The sequence below is a fragment of the Prosopis cineraria genome, unplaced genomic scaffold (genome assembly GCF_029017545.1).
Source record: "Prosopis cineraria cultivar Desert tree isolate PC_DT_omini unplaced genomic scaffold, ASM2901754v1 PC3, whole genome shotgun sequence".
In the NCBI taxonomy this organism is placed as follows: Eukaryota; Viridiplantae; Streptophyta; class Magnoliopsida; order Fabales; family Fabaceae; genus Prosopis; species Prosopis cineraria.
In genome coordinates, this window is record NW_026555334.1 from 7,300,535 (window position 1) to 7,318,896 (window position 18,362).

The 18,362-nt window shown below is 29.6% G+C and overlaps 1 protein-coding gene and 1 pseudogene across 1 annotated transcript; both read right to left on the bottom strand.

Moving 5' to 3' along the window:
* Window positions 1–3,342, bottom strand: LOC129305737 (actin-101-like). The gene is made up of 5 exons (XM_054945770.1): window positions 3,189–3,342; window positions 2,101–2,170; window positions 1,578–1,971; window positions 637–1,250; window positions 1–513 (listed from the first exon to the last, which is right to left on the bottom strand). The coding sequence occupies exons 2-5, from the start codon at window positions 2,158–2,160 to the stop codon at window positions 448–450; spliced, it is 1,134 nt and encodes a 377-aa protein (XP_054801745.1). The 5' UTR covers window positions 2,161–2,170; window positions 3,189–3,342; the 3' UTR covers window positions 1–447.
* Window positions 3,343–15,687: 12,345 nt separating this feature from the next.
* On the bottom strand, window positions 15,688–16,906 carry LOC129305335 (isoeugenol synthase 1-like; annotated as a pseudogene).
* Between the last annotated feature and the right edge of the window lie 1,456 nt (window positions 16,907–18,362).

Here is an 18,362-nt window from a genome sequence, read left to right on the forward strand (position 1 = left end):
TTGAAGGACAAGGGGAAAAAATTTCACTGCAAACTCAGAGTCCATTTAAAGCATACAACAAATATAAACAGAACTGACTCAAAAATCCCAGCCTGGGAGAGGAAAAAAGAATCATAGAACCTCTCATTCTCCTAACTCAAGGCATCTAAATTTATAGCCAAAGCATGAAAGAACAAAATAAACCAAACAGAACCTACCAAGCCTGCCAATTCATAACCTAGACCAGCTTCGTTTTTTCTTGGCCAAAAAACTAGACCAGCTTTTAAGGACCTAATGAAAAAAACATATAAATTACAAGCCAAAGCATTCATTCCACTAGAAATGTCCCTTCTTCTAAAATCCGAAGATACAGGAACTCAACTATACTTGATTGGCAATGACACAAGACTGGATGGATGCATGAAGAACTTCAATTTACCCACTACCTATGTTTGACTGTGAACCAGCTTAGAAGCACTTACGGTGGACAATTGCAGGACCAGATTCATCGTATTCACCCTTGGAAATCCACATCTGGATAGGAGGAAAAGGACAATGAATCAACAATATAACAATCATAAATCTATCTGTCCTACTAATTGGATCAACTATACGGAAAACCCAAGAATGCGGATGAAGAAATGTGAAGTTGCAAACCTGCTGGAAGGTGCTTAGTGACGCCAAAATAGACCCACCAATCCAGACACTGTACTTTCTCTCAGGAGGTGCAACCACCTTGACCTTCATGCTACTTGGAGCAAGGGCAGTAATTTCCTTGCTCATGCGATCAGCGATTCCAGGGAACATGGTTGAACCACCACTCAGCACAATATTTCCATAAAGATCCTTCCTAATATCGACATCACACTTCATGATAGAGTTGTAGGTTGTTTCATGAATTCCAGCAGCTTCCATGCCAATAAAAGATGGTTGGAAAAGTACTTCTGGGCATCTAAACCTCTCAGCGCCAATTGTGATAACCTGTCCATCAGGCAACTCATAGCTCTTCTCCACTGCTGAACTACTCTTGCTAGTTTCCAACTCTTGTTCATAATCAAGGGTCACGTATGCTAGTTTCTCCTTCATATCACGTACAATTTCCCGTTCAGCAGAGGTAGTGAAAGAGTATCCTCTCTCAGTAAGAATTTTCATCAAGTAATCTGTCAAGTCACGTCCAGCAAGGTCTAGCCGTAGGATTGCATGAGGAAGAGCATATCCTTCATAAATGGGTACTGTATGGCTCACACCATCACCAGAATCGAGGACGATACCTATTTAAAAATCCCAGATTTCAATAAAAATGTACGATGAAAGTAGGGCTTGAAGCTAGCCGAAAAGACTGAAGAAAGCAATGCAGGTCTCTCAGACATGTGCCAATTAAATTAAGCATGGTGGTCATTATTCAATAAACTTTAAAAGCTGCGTCTAAGAGTTTCTTTCAGCAACCAGTTCAAGTTCAATATCAACCAGCTTCGCAAAATTTATAGAAAGGTAGAATTATGACATACTAAACCTACAGCAATTAGCCTAACTTGAATTTACCTAAACCAAGTTCTCTGACCTAAAATGCAAGGAACAAATTGACTCTTCAAACAAACCTGTTGTACGCCCACTGGCATAGAGAGACAGAACAGCCTGGATGGCGACATACATGGCAGGCACATCGAAAGTCTCAAACATGATTTGGGTCATCTTCTCTCTGTTGGCCTTGGGATTAAGTGGTGCCTCAGTAAGAAGTACTGGGTGTTCTTCAGGGGAAACACGAAGTTCATTGTAGAAAGTGTGATGCCAAATCTTCTCCATATCATCCCAATTGCTTACTATGCCATGCTCTATGGGGTACTTCAAGGTAAGAATACCTCTTTTCGACTGGGCTTCATCACCCACATAAGCATCCTTCTGACCCATCCCAACCATAACACCAGTGTGGCGAGGTCGCCCAACAATGCTAGGGAACACAGCCCTTGGGGCATCATCACCAGCAAAACCAGCCTGCAAGCATTGTACAAAAAATAGACCAGCATCAGCCCCAAGCCCAATAATAAATGTAAAGGCTGAAATTTTCAATTACTAAGATTATAAATCTTTATTTACTCATTCCTTAAAAACAGATGGACTAACCTTGACCATTCCAGTTCCATTGTCAACAACAAGAGGTTGAATGTCTTCAGCATCAGCCATCTTTTATGATCTGCACAGTAGAAAGGAAATGATAGAGTTATTGCTCATTAACTATAAAAAATATAAAAGAGAACATTCCAGTAAGCAATTACTGTAACAATTAGCATATGAAACTCCGAATTGCATGAGAATAAAAACAAATACAGGTCTGTAAATGTATTAGTTTGATGATATATGTCCATTTAATAGAACATATGCCTATAAGGAAAAAAGTTAAACCCCACTTTACAAATTTACAAAAGCCATTATTGCCTCAAGGATATTTATAAATTTGAAAACAAAAATCAATGCATTCATTATTCCCATTGATATCATTTTCCAGATACAAATAATTCAGAACATCAAACGCCTTGGTGAATTCGAATTCTATACCAGCACATAGAGAGAATAGAGAAATTGAAATTTCTGGGACTCAATTTATGCATATACCACAGAAATTTGTGCCATACTATTTTACAATCAGTTCACTGGAACGAAAGGTAATGATAGGAGACCCCACAGACAGAACTCGTGCACTATAAACAGTTTCCATTGATTTACTTCCCAATTATGAAAACGAAAAACAAAAAGTAATTTAGTTTAGTTTTGCAAGAATCTACTACATGCAAAAAAAAAAAAACATTATAGATCAGAAGTATGCATAGCAGAAACCACGCTTAAGACTCTGGAAATAAAAGACAAGTCAAATTTTCGACACTAGAATATGCAACGATCATGTAGAAAAAAAGAACGAAACATCAAATCCAGTACATAAGAGCCACTACACATGAAAATCAACACAATATTTTACCCAAACAAAAAAATGGCAATAAAAACAGATCTATCTCCTAAAGAAACAAATAAAGAAAGGATAGTTTTGAAACCAGGACACATTATCAGAGAAACACTGACGGATAACACATCCAGAATTTTTAAAAGCGAGATATTAAAAAAGGGGTTTATTGGGACACCATGCAAAACAACATTGACTCAAAATTCAGAAGATTGAGTAGCTAAAACAGGAAAGTGAAAAGAGGAGCCAAACGCACCTTATAAACCTGAACTTGAACTCCCCGGTTTGCAGATACAGGAAGAAAAGAAGGATATCGGTTCGACGAAGCAGAAGCAGAAGCAACAGCAGAGACCGAAGGAGTATATTAGAAGGAGCTTCAGCGAATTCGTCATCTGAGCTTTATATTAGACGAGCAGAACTAAATGAGAGTGAAATGAAACCCAAATGCACATAGAAGATGCCACTATGGTCCATTTGGTTTCGGCAGTAAATGAAAATTATGAAGGGAAGGAATGTGCACCCTCCAAATGGCAAAGAAAACATTTTTTTTGGGGGGAAAATTGTAGCTTGGTTTGAGTGACATTAATTTGTCCACTTCCGAATTTGAATACTTGCCATGTGACCATAAAAAAAAAATTGTCCTTTTTTTGAAAAATACTTAAATCCTTAACATTATATATTTAATACACTTTTTATCTAATTAAATTAGGATAAATGAATTTTAATAATGTTAATAATATTAACAATAAGAGTTATTAATAAGTATTCTCCATATAAGAGACTATAACTGCTTAAATATAAAATGTCAAGTTTAAATTTGTGTGAGTGCAAGGTAATTTTTGAAAAGCTATCCTAATTAGACTCTGACAATACTCAAATATAATTCAATGAAATAGTCATATAAAAAATTAATAACAAAAAGTATATTATAAAAAATTCATATTGCTTGATATAATTAAAAATAAATACTTTAAATATATATAAGTTTTTCCTTTTTCATTATAATGGAGTTAGTTATTATATTATTTTATAATATAAGTAACTAATATAATGAATATTTTTGGGACTAAAATAGGTTTAGTATATAGTTAACTATAGATAGTTCAAATAGCGAAGGTGAAATGGGTTGTATAAGTAAAAATCAACAATTCAAACCTTCCCAATGTAAATAAAAATATAACAACTTATAATAAAATAATATTAAGAAATATTTCTGCATAATTTACAAATAAAAAAATTGTATAATCATAATATCATCACTTTCTGTATGCTTTCTAACTTCTGATGCACTTGTTATTTCAAAGTCATTTGTTGATACTTTTGTTTTCGGAGTTGGACTAGGCATTGGTTAATTATATTTGTTGTTTTTTATCACTTCTGTATTTGTTTTCTGGATGCAGACTTTTGGTATTCGGTTAATGAGATTTAAATTTTGAAGTATTCATGACAAAAAAGAAATGAATACTTTAAAAAAGTAGACATATTTATATGGGATAAAAGTCATGTCTGCATGTTTTTGGTGAGTTTGTGTGTTAGCTTGTATTCTTTAGTCTTTTTTTTTTTCTTTGGCTGCGAGTGTATTGTTTAGGTATTTTGTTTCCGAGTGTTTTACTTGGCTCCAGGCCTCCAGCAATTTGTAGTTGTATTCTGTGTTTTTGGTAATTAATAATATTATCTCTTTTGACAAAAAAAAAAAAAAGTCATGTCCATATGGACTCTGCTTCTCTCCTCTCATCAACTCCTTCGTTGCCTTCTTCCCCACCCGATAAGATTTAAATATTAAATCTATACTGTTTAAAATATATTTTCATAGTCAATTTATAAAAAATTTTAAAAAAATTAATCATTTGTTCTATATAATGTTGACTCAGTTGTAATTTAATTCTTAAATTTTGACTCACTATAACTCACTTCTTATAATTTTAACTCAGTTTTCATTTAAATGTTTAATTTTTTAATATTTATAATATCTATAATATTAGTAATAAAATTATAAAGATTAAAATTATGTTAATATTTATTATAAATATTAAAATTTTAAATATTTTTAATCTTTATAATTTTATTTTTTAAATATAATGATCAATATTTAAGTAATTGAAACTATAAGGATTAAATTATAAAAGATAAAGTTTAAAAACTGAGTTACAACTGAATTAAAATTATAAAAATTAAATTATAATGAGTTAAAATTTAGGGATTGAGTTACAATTGGGTCAAAATTACATAAATCAAACAATTATTTTTTTTTTAAAATTTTAATATTAAATTTAAATTATTCATATTAAATTGTAACTATTCAAACTAGTGATCAAATTTATTAAAATTTTTGTACTTTTTAAAGTTTTCTTAATAAACACAAAAAAATTAAAATATTAAATTTAAACTGTCTAAATTTTTCTTGTCCTTCAGCTGATTCCCTCATTGGAGGGAATCCGACTCTAGTTTGCATTCGCTTATATCTCTTAAAAATTTAATAAAATAATATAACCATTTTGAGTTTTTAAAATATGATAGGAAAAAAGTTTTTCTTCTGTTTCTTTTTGTCAAGTGATTTTTTATATTGAGAAGAAAATACAAAGAATTAAAAATTGGAGTATCTTGGCCATCCGGTAAATAGATGAAATCTCACTTGGAAAGACTTTCCTTGATGGACAAGTTAACGATTAAGATGGAATTGTATAAGATATTTTGTGAACAAACCTAGAAGTCATGGCCGCGCTCATTGCAAAATTGAGCAGCATTCTTCAAAGTCCCCGAAAATAATGTTAAAATAAAGGATTTTGAAATGTTTTGCTTTTTAGCAACTCATTGGAATATTAAACACCATATTCAAAAATAATATAACGAGTCCTTCTTCAAAATGTACAACTGATCAAGTTAATAATATTACAATTTTAAGGCTTCATTTAGTGTGATAAAAGAATTTTTAATGAAATTAAAATTAAAATTAGAATTAAAATTTAAATAGAATTAAGTTATAAAAAATATGTTTGGTATGATTGAAAGAGTTTTTAATGAAATTGAAATTGAAATTAGAATTCAAATCAAAATTAAAATTAAAATAGAATTGAGTTATAAAAAATATAATTGATATAAATAAAATTCTGATATGATTTTAATAAACATATGTATTTAAAATAAAAGACAAAAATACCTCTTTAACAAACAAATAGGATTTTTGACTTTGAAACACAGTGGTTAGAGAGAGAGAGGGGGGGGAGCGTCTTTGTTAAAAGCGGCATAGGGAGAGTCAAGATAGACCATTTCATTGAAGCAAAACCCATGGGTGGAGGTCATCAAACAAAAATGGTGTTGTTTCTATATAGATCTGAAAGCCATCATTACTGAGAGCAAAGATGGTGAGCCTGTTGTTGCTTATGCTAAGCCAATTATAGAGGAGGAAGTCGTCATCTAATGCTTGTGAAAGATGGTCACAAGAAAAAAGAAGGTATAAAATGAAGAAAGGGTAAAATAGACAAATGAGATAGAAAGCATTATAGAATCAGATTCCATATAATATTGTACATGATAGAATCTAATTTTGTCTATTTTGTAAGAATAAGGATCCTTAATAATTATATTTATAACATACTAAACACACATGATATAGATTCCATATTCAATTTTTTTTCCCTTTGTTGATTTCAAAGTACCAAACAAAGCCTGAATTAAAACGTAAGTTTGAGCATATCTGCCATGAAGTTAACATATGTGTGAATTAGCTTGTAAGGAACAACTAAAGCATTGAAGGACATTTATGTATTTTTCTTTATTATCTAACTTTGTATTTAATTTATGAAACTAAAAATGGAGAATGTGGGACTTGGGAAAGAAACGAAACAAGGAATAGCAAGTGGAGGAAGGCACGACTTTTTGGGGGAGGCAAAGGGGATCTGAGGTGGATTTGGAATCCGACAACGTTGTCATTGCCGTGATGCCGTCCATGTCCCTTCATGCTGATGCTCTGCCACGTCACTACGGGCGGCTATGATGGGCTGGCGGTTCTTCTTGGGCCCACCCTAACCGACCGTCCCTTAAAAGTCTTGCCGTACTTTATCACTACCCACCCCCCTTTCTCATTTCATGTCTCTTTCTCATTGCTTCATTCATTCCTTAATAATTTTTCAAAGTATTTCTAATATTTAATTATTATTATGACCAGCCATATAAATATTTACTAGATATAATGTAAATTGTGAGAAAGAATCATATATTCATAACTTACAAATTTTTAAGGTGATGAAAATTTAGAGACAAAAATAGTTGATTTGGTTATTCTGGAGTTAAAAAGTTATACTTTAATAAAATAAAAATTAAAAAAAATATGTGGGTAAAAGCTTTTTATTTATTTTCTTTTTTTATATATCGAACGCTCTACCATTTCAAGAGTATTTTATGAGCAATTTTATTTTTACTTAATACAATTTTGGAAAAAAAAATAATATGGTCAAATAATGGATGCACTAGTGTTTTAAATATTAAAATTAAAATTATTATATAATATAAGTACATATATATCAATATGTCATCCGATGGGGGAAAATCAATGTCAAATAATTTCAAAAATTTGGCAGAGTGCACAAATTTTCAATAATTAATATATTATTAGCACATGAATTAATCATCATTATCAATCATTAATATATATATATATATAATATAAAATTATAAACAATCCAACTATTTATATTAAATTAATGGGATAATGAAACATGTCCCTCAAGTTTGTCTCAATTATCAATTTAATTCCTTAAATTTAATTTTTATCAATTTAAATCTTTATGTTTGTCTTAGTTATTGATTTGATAATTTTTGTTTAAAGAGAAGACAACATGGTTAAGATATACTGATATAGATTAGGGAATATTAATGGTAGCAATATAAATTAATGAAAAAAATATAATTATTTAGGTTCAAAAAATAGACTCAAAAATTTTTATAAACAAAAGAACAAAATGCAACATTAATGATTAAATTAATAAAAATTAAACTGATTTAAAAATTATTTTACTCTCATTTGCTTACATATACATCCCAAGTTATCGTTTAGTGTGTAACAATCATGCTAGTTGTCATTCGAGTACAGAAATGAGTCATTGGCTTGGTACACGTAGTTTACCAAATTTTTCATTTTAATTTGGTCTTTGTTGAAATTCTTACAATGGAAGCCAACTTTTCATACATGAGTTTTTTTTTTTCCCCCCTTCGTCAAATTCCTATATAATCTGCGGTGGTTGGTAAAAAGAAAAGTAGGATTTAGCACTCCATGAATAATATCTTATCTTATCTATTTATATAGAGTAAAATATTTTAAAAAATTCATTGTTCATGAAACAGTGAATTTAACAATGTCATAAGACTCACAATTGTTTTTTTTTTTTCCAATTCAATTGCTTCTTTATCACTTTTTTGCTATATTTTTTGACATGCTTAGTTTTTTAACTCTTTTTAATGATCTTTTTTTTTTCCTTTATTAAAAAATAAGATATTTTTTTGGCTAAAAAAAACTCTATTGTTATTATTCAAATATTATAATCATATTTAATGTAATCTAACATTGGCGAATTTTGCTAAAGAATAAAAAAATAAAATAATTATAATGTGTTATGGCTAATTAAAAATATACTATATATTGAATATAATATAAGGGACACATCCTATTAAGCCAAAATTTCTCATAAAGACATAGACACACCATGTAATGTTCAGAGACAGATACGTGAATTTCTATTTAATCTTGTGCATCCCACGGGCCCTTTTCTACTTTAGAGTAAAATACATTGATGTCTATTTTATTTTGTTAAAATTACAGAGACCTTACTTCTGTTTTAAAAATGTACATTGTAGTCTATTTTGTAACACTACTAAGAATATTTTGTTAAAGATTTTAAAAAATTTTATTTATAATTAAAAATTTTAAAATTACTAATTTAAGTTTATAGTTTAATTTGAAAAGTAAATAAATTATATTCACTAATTTATCTTTCATTATATTAAATTCCTATTACATTAAAAGAAATTTGCATGTGTGTTGTAATGTCCCCCAACATTATCAAACACTAACTCAAACTTAAGAATTGACCACAGTTTTTTAAGCTTATAATAAAATATTAAAAAGATAACACTAGTTATAAGCATTAACTATAGCCAGTTGAAACCTTAAAGGTTCAATTAAAGAATTTTAGAATAAAATGAAATCCCCGAAAACAACTCAAATTTGAAAACAAATATCTGAGGCCCTTTGAAACACTTAAAATTAGAGTATCAATAGTTACAAAAGCATAAGAAAACATTTTAAGCATTAAAACAAGTTAAAATGAGGTTAAAAAATTCATTTTTCCAAAAAACAAGACCATTTGTCATGACCAAGACAATAGCTGCCACATCTCATGGCAGCTTTTAAATCTTCACTTTTAAAGTATCTAACTTTCAGTTTAAACCTCTAATTAAGGTGAAATAAGTGCCCATATGTAAGCAATTAAGTACTAGCTAATGGCTTTCGTCACATCTCAATCCGGTATCATATGGATATTTTGGACATTAGAGGCTAAAAACATACCTGCCACACCTTTTCCTCAATCAACGAGAACCATTAAATATCATTTTACAATATTAATTAAACATACTATATTTCTGTCGGATTAGGAGGTGTAATGAAAATATTAAAATCAAAACTAATGAACCTCAATCATGACTGCGAACCGATCAAATTTGTTTAAGTCAAGGTGGATAGAAAAAGAATACCTTTTAGATATCAAAATTTTGAGCTTCCTTCAAGCATTTGGACATCAAGAGTTGACAACACACATAAATATTTATCAGATAAATATTCAAATACATACATAATACACACACAAAGATATATATATATATATATATAATATGTTTGCCTTAGATAAAGCATAGGTCAAGTTAAGTTGTTCTTATGTGCAACCTTGTAAGCCCATATGAAGTTGGCAATAGACCAATAATACTACTAGCCCATAAGTCACGAGTAGCCTCTAGTAAGATATTATGACTACTTAATTTATATAGGGATCAATAATCTAATGTAGTCTATTATATAATCATATCACATCCCTTTTGTCACGGTATATTTCAGTCAAGTGTAAGACTAAAATTGTCATTCTCATTTACCTAACCATTACATTCTCGATCTCTAAGTGGATTGATTATAGTAATGAAAAAAACCCTTTTCCATTATAGTATGGCCATATATTTTCTTAGTCTTACTCATTGAGGGGCCTAGTAATATCTCTCAATTAATGTGAGGGACAAATTCAATCTTGACTACTCTTATTCCTCTACATGAATATCACTAAACTCAATCACAGCCTTTATGATCACTCAATTAAAGTTAACTTTCGAATAAGTCAAAGTTCAATGGTCATCATGTAAGAATATATGATGATCTCAAGTTAAAGAGTTTAGTGACATGGTTACATATGAGATAAGCTTATAACTTATATCATGTAACTTTTCCATGACGAGTCAATCCAACACCTTATACCTTTTCGAATGCCTATGACTTTAATTTATATCTTTATAATTAATTAAAGTTATACTAATCTAGTTTTATCTATGATCCTTCATAGATGACTAATCAGGGACATTTATGACAATCACTATGTCTATCTAAAGACATAGTTATCATCGTAAACATGTAATTAATACGATAACAAAAGAGAAATTTATTAAATAATAATATTCATAATACAATGATTGGCTCTAGGGTATAATTTCTAACAATCTCTTCATGCATTAAATATCTAATCATCAACCTGATAATGCACATTTGTATGATTAGCCTCAACTATCAAAAACACCATGAGGGGCCATAAACAAAAAGTATCTAAGTCTATGTTGGGCTCATGCACATGAAATCTAGTCTAACAATAGAAAATCCCCTAATATTGACAAATATGATATTCATTTATACATAAGCAAAACTGACTAGAGACTTTACTATATAAGTTATGTGTCTCTAGCCTTATATGCTTTCCTCTTGTTCTTGCCCTTAATGCCACCTGTTAAAGTGTTAAACCATAGAGAGTGACATATGAAATTTCACTAACCAAACAAATGGATTCAAGCACATGAACATGTGATAGCAAAATCATGTAATACAAGATTTTACATTTGATAAATCCATTAATACTCATGATATCACAAAGCTATTACTCAAAATCATATAGCATGTATGTCAATGATAACAAATACACTTGATTATGCATCCAACATTATTCCTCTCCTTATATCTTTTGACCGAATCCTTAAGCTATCAAATCATATAAATTTGAGTTCTATGACTAAGTCAAACTTACTTTCCAATTATGAGTGGTTTCCTGGCAAAAGGTTCTCACTCTTAGACTATAGATTCCTCCTTATCAAATTCATAATTGCTTGACTTATACCTTTCCTTCTAGGAATCTGATGACATTGAGCGCCATGGTTGACCCATGCCATTCCCATATACAATGTAATACTAAGCAAATTTAATCAATAATAATGCCAATTATCGTACGATAACTCAATTGAGACTACACCATGTGGATTTTCATAGCGCTTTTACTTGCTTAAGTAAACTCCCACCCATCCATAATCATGCAACTACTCATGCTCAATGACATATCATTCTTATATACTTTAACAACTCAATACATGCACAAGATCATACTATCAAGCCATGTATTCATACTCAACTTCGAGCATCGTGCCATAGCCATTCATTTACTTAATCACATATCCACATCCTTATATACATTTTCATTAATCCACATGTACACACTCATGCTCATTAAGATTACACTGGTCACAATTCCATTATCATATCACGATTAACAATCACATTGACATTCATTCAATCATGCCATACAAACTCATGCCATCATCATATATTAACATGGTATAAACACACAACTCAAAATAAATCATTACATTTCATAATCAAACAAGCTCAAATTTATAAACAACACACATATACTAAAATTTAACTTTTGATTGCCTCAATTATTGAGTTACCTTCCTAAGAGTACAATTTGGATTCCGAGGTAACTCATAAATAGTTTATGAGCTCTAAGAATAGCTACTCTACAATTCATGATTAATAATAGCATAGATGACTAATCATTATTAATTAGCCCTTAATTGCGATTAAGGTGTAAGACAATCATTTTCTATATTAGTTATAATTAATCTCATTTTTCATTTTCATCAACTTATTTATCCTCCATTTAGCCCAATGAACACTATTGAGCAACTATATTAGCTTAATCAAGATTAATTAGTATTGGGGTTAAGTTTAAACTCATCATTAACGCTAATAACCACTGTCATTAACAATAATCAATGATTAAAAACATAAAACAACACCCTTAGATTACATTGGAGTCATTAGAATAGGTACAACTTGACTGGAATTTCGGACATTACTCTCTCATACTCAATTACCCAAGAAAAACACACAGAGGAGGGAGGAAAAGAGAAGAGGAAGCTTATTTACTGAAAGACACTCTTAAACAACCTTAAAACACTCTAAGAGATGAACCTTAGCAAAGCTATGAACACCTCCCCTTAAATTCTCTCAACCTCTCTCACTTTTTGTTTAATTGATATTTAAAATTTTGATGTGCTAGTCACTATGCATGGCACTTTCCACTATAACATATGGCACAGTTAGGAAACTCTAACTTAATCTCATTAATCTAGACCTTAATTGGCACAAAAGATCCTCTAGCCCCTTTTAAGCCTCACATAGGGTCTAATGGACCTAATGAGCATTCTATTAAAGTGATTAATCCAATTAGGAACTAGATTAATTAATTTAACCCTTCATTAATTTTTAATTAATCTTATTATAAATTCTAGGATATGAAACTTGTTTGAAATATTATTTTACCTAACATATTTATTTAATTTTTAAAAATTACTAAATAAATTAGTTTGCATAACTAAAAAAATTAAAATATGAATAAAAAGTTACAAACATCCATGAAAGTTTTTTTGAATAACTTAATGATTTTTAAATAACATTTTTATTTAAAGAAGGAGTATTTTGATCCAACAAATGTGACTCAATGATCAACTAATAGTTGAGTGGATGCAAATAAAATTTTAAAAATAAAATGGAGAATTGTGTTTAGTAACTATTATTTTGAAGGAATCTTCGTATAAATTTTAAAAATAAAAAAGAGAGATATATAATTATAGTAAAATTGAGGGGAAGTCATTGTATTTAACTCTAGTATCTATAATATAAATTATTCATTCAATCTACAATTCTTATTGTTTATAACTAGTATGTGGCTCGTGTCATGCACGAGTGTCAAATAAATCAATAAAATATATAGCAATAAGTAATGTAACATTTTTCATAACTTGTGAACATTCTGATTTATTAAAAAATAAGAATAAATAAACATATAAATATGGCCTTTGGTGTGAAGAAAAATTAAACTTCACTATGTGTGCACAAGATGGAATGATAAACTATGAAGAGTTTGTAGTAATATGGGAAAAAGAAATCTAGAAACTATTAGCTGTGTCCTGCAAGAAGAGGCATGTGTTATGTTTGGCATCTATCATTATATATAATTTTTTCATAAGGTTCTAGCTTTGAGGATGGTAAGTTAAACTTATAATTTACAATATAACTTAATTTATTATTTATAATTCATATTATTTGAATTAACTATAAAAATTAGTAATTTGATTTCACCTAAGTAATTTCATTTTTCACTTTAATTCTATTTAACTATATAATCATTAAAAGGTTTACTTGTTTTGTCAAAAAATAATAATTTTTTTTTGGAATTTTACCATTTATTAGTTAAGCATAAGTAAAAATTTTTAAATTGATACCAATGATTGTATCAAAAATTTTATATCAGTTAATCATACTTAAGTTTTGTTTTTGATTTGTGGAATTAAGTTGTTGTTTTAGAGACAACAACTTAATTTCCAACTTCTCCTTTTTTTTCATTTTTAAATTTAAACTTTTAATTCTCAATGAAAGAGAGACCAACGTGATGCTAAGCTTTTTGAAGAAGTATGGATAAACATACAAAAAAATTCAATAAAATATGTGATAGGCACACGAGCTTTATATACCTGCTTGGAAAGCTTTGACATGTATACTTGCTTGGAATTGAAATTCCACATTTGAGCAGTTTTATCATTCATCTTCAGTTTGATTAGAAAATCATTAACACAATTGTCTTCTAAAAATATTCCTATAAGGTTGTGCACATAACAAAGAAGGATTTAGCCTATGCCTCATACTAAGAAGAGGGAAAAAAAGAGGCTATATGGTTAATCTTATTAATGACTGAACTAAGTGGTCACACACTTAGCAATTTAGACTAGATTAACTAACTATATAGTATAGTGACAACTTAGGTAACCTCCTAAAGAGATGTTTAAAGATTAAATCCAGAACTTCTTAATACAATTAAATTAAAATAAAAGTCCCAAGACTTGATTGATGTTAATTGATTAAAATTAAAATACTAATTAAGCTAATTAAAGCCTAAACACTTAAGTTAATGAGTTTGTGAAAATGAGATCGAATAGGTACTTAGAGTTAGATTAATGCTCAAATCCTAACCATATCTTACAAATTTAATTTATCTCATAAATTAAATTTATGATATCATATCTTATTTGAATTTATCTTATAAACTTAAATTATAGAATCAATATAATATCCTCTCATATTATGTTAGTCATTGAATTTAATCTATCATATAAAACTAAATTTAAAACTAACATAATATAACATAACATAATATAATATATATATATATATATATATCAGATACACACAAATATATATATATAAAATATTATATTTGAAATTTTATATTTCATACACATAAATATTCAAATACATACATACATACATACATACATACATACATATATATAAAATACGTTCACCTTAGATAAAGTATAGCTCGAGTAAGGTTGTTCTTGTGTGTCACCCTATATGCCCATATGAAGTTGGTAGTAGGCCAATAACACTACTAACCTACAAATCACAAGTCATTTTTAGCAAGACATTGTGACTCTTCAATTCATATAGGGATCAATAATTCAATATAACTTATTATATAATCTTATCACATCTCTTTTTTTACGGTATATTTTGGTCAAGTGTGAGATATGAAATTGTCATTCTCATTCACCTAACCATTACTTTCTCAATCTCTGAATAGATTGATTATAGTAATGGAAAAACTTTTCCATTGTAGTATGACCATATATTTTTTTAGTCTTACTCATTGAGAAGCCTAATAATATTTCTCAATTAATGTGAGGGACAAATTTGATCTTGACCAATCATATTCTTCTACATGAATATTACTAAACTCAATCGTAGCCTTTATAATAACCCGATTAAAGGTGACTTTTGACTATATTAAAGTTTAGTGATCATCATATAGAAATTCATAATAATCTCAAATTAAAGAGCTTAATGACATGGTTACATATGACGATTTCATATAATATCAATACCATATATATTTGATATTTTATTGCAAATTTTATAATTTACATGGGTGATAATACCACAATAAAAATATACAATAAACACAAACTCAAACACCAAACAATACTTCTTCTTGTTTTTTTTTAAGTACAATAATAAGTAGATAATAAAGATTCTTTTCTCCAAATACTGATCTGCTAAGTAAGTAGCTAGACAAATACTTCTTTAAAAAAAAGAAAAGAAAAAGAGGGACGCAAACTGGTTATGCAAATTTAGCCAATTTAGGCCCTGGTGGGGGATTAGAGAAGAAGGCATCAAGGAGGGCATTAACTCTAGTGTATTTGTAATCAAGATATAACTGTGAAGCCTTTATATCTTGAGCACTCAATTCAAACATTGTTTGTGCCCCTTTCACGAATATGTTGTGAAGTATAGCCATTGGTATATTGTCTAGAAAATCCAGTGCTGTAGAGCATCCATTGATTTTTGATTAACTAACTTCACTGTCCCAAGTAATCTGTAGAAAACATGATAGCTTAAACATATAATAACTATTATTGTATCTTGCTTTCACACAACTTCACCATTTCTTGCTCAGTTATATGTTCTTGTTTAAAAGCACAATTCGTCCTATTCTCCCATAAATTTATCAACTCCAACTAGGAAATAATGTTCCCTTTAGGTCTAATGATAACCACTCAAATTTGTGTGTGTGTGTGTGTGGTTTTGATTATAACAAGAACGTATCCTTGGCGTCACCAGTGCCATAAAACAAGAATATGTTGGAGTTTGAGGTCATGTGGGTGAAGCAGATGACTAAGAAAGTAGGTTGCAAAAGAGTTGCCGGAGACGTAAGTGTAGGGGATTCCTGCTTCTTCTGTTGCCCTTCTTATCTTCCTCTTGTTTTCAAGAAGGGCCTCGAATGGTGGAAGCCCCTTCACTCTGTCCACTTCATTTTCATATTTTGAGGGAACAAATCTCTGTCACAACATAACATGACATGATAATCATCAATACTTGTGTTTGTGTCTATACATATGTTACAGTTGACAATGTTGTCTGAAAGAATAACTTTGATATTCTCAGCTTGTTTGATGGCCTTGATTTTCTTGAGTTTCTCCAGATGTTGAGGAACAGCAAGTGTGAAAATGACAACATCAACCTGTTGAAAATAAGATATTAGCTTCTCCTTTTGATCTAACTCCCCTTATATTTGAGAAACAATAAATTTTACACACACAGAGACATTATATGATATGAACATGTAATGTAAGAGAAGATTAAGGGGGAGGATTTACTTGAAATAAGGTAAGGCCTGGAGATTGAAGATGGTGGAGCTTGGAGAGGTGAGAGGAAGTGTGAATGGGACGAATATAAGCAAAAGTAGGATGATCTAGGGAAAGGCTTGCCTTCACCATATATTCCCCAAGGTAACTTGTTGCTCCTATTACAAGTATTTTGCTCTTCTCACTATTTCCCATTATTGCCTTCACTGTTTTGATATAAAACGTGATTCTATGATTTCTTAATGCTACAACCAACTCTTTATAAAAGCGACACAAACAAAAAATGTGGTTGAAAATTCTTCAAGTCATTCTTTTAACATGGACCAAGCTCAAATATTTAAGATTGGGGATTTTTAACGGCGCATGTTTGAGCAAGGCCTTTCTAGTCACCACCATAGCTCAACAAGATTAGTAGGTTCCACGTGTATATGAACAAGAATCCATGCATGGGCCACGCGTGGGCCATGCTAAGGATTTGTAGTCTAGATCTTATAGGGAGGTGTCACAAATTGCGGGGCATCAATGGCTTGGGCATTGGTCTTTCCATTTTCCCCCTCTCCATTTCTCCTCCATTTTTTTAAAATTACACCATTTTTCTTATTAAAAAAATACCAAAAAAATAGAAAGCAATAAAAATGAAAGCGTTCTTATCCTATCTGACCTTGCACAGTGTGTATGTATATTAAAAATTATAAAAAATTTAATAATATATTTTATTATTAATTTCATAGTCCATATTTAATATATATGATCCAAATTTAATATTAATTTTTTTATAATTTTTATAAATTAACTATCTAGATATATTCTGAATAGTACAGATTTAATAATAAAATTATAAAAAAAAATTTAATATTAAATTTATGTTACTCATTAAATTTGAATTGTTCATATTGGTAATTAAATTTAATAATTTTTTAATTTTTATAAATTCGACTATTTAAATATAATCTGAACAGTACAAATTTAATATTAAAATTATAAAAGTTTTTAACATTGAATTTAAACTATCCATATTAAATTTGGATTGTTCAAATTGCTGATCAGATTTAATAAAAAAATTTATATTTTTTATTTTAATACATATAAAATTAAAATATTTAATTTGGATTGTGTGCAACGGAGGAGGGTGGGAAGAGAGAAGCCAGGTCCACTGTTTTTATTTTTATTGCTTTCTATTTTTTTAATAAATAAAACAGTATAAGCTTAAGGAAATGGAAAAGAAATGTGAAGAGACGAGATGGAGACACCCATGCTCGGCATCAATATATCATATATAATAAAATAGTTGAAGCCATATCTCAAAAATAGCCGAGGACGACTCCATAGTTATCATAAAAATTCGATCACTTATTGTTGGGCTCCGTGCTTCCAAAATAAAAATTCATCTTCTCTCTTCTTTTAACGTCAAAACTCCCTCCATCTTTTCCAACTTTAAAATAAAAGCTGATAATATTTTCGAGCCCTGTGCACAAAGCGCTATCATTCAGCTCAGACGCTCTGGAGTTGGACTTTCTTTTCTGTAAAAGGGAGGAGAAATTATTATAAATTTAGATCGTTAAATTAAAATTTAAATTTAATAATTTTTAAAAATATAAATTTAATTTGAGCGATTTAAATTTACGGAGAGGCAGTGGGAAAAAAATAAAGG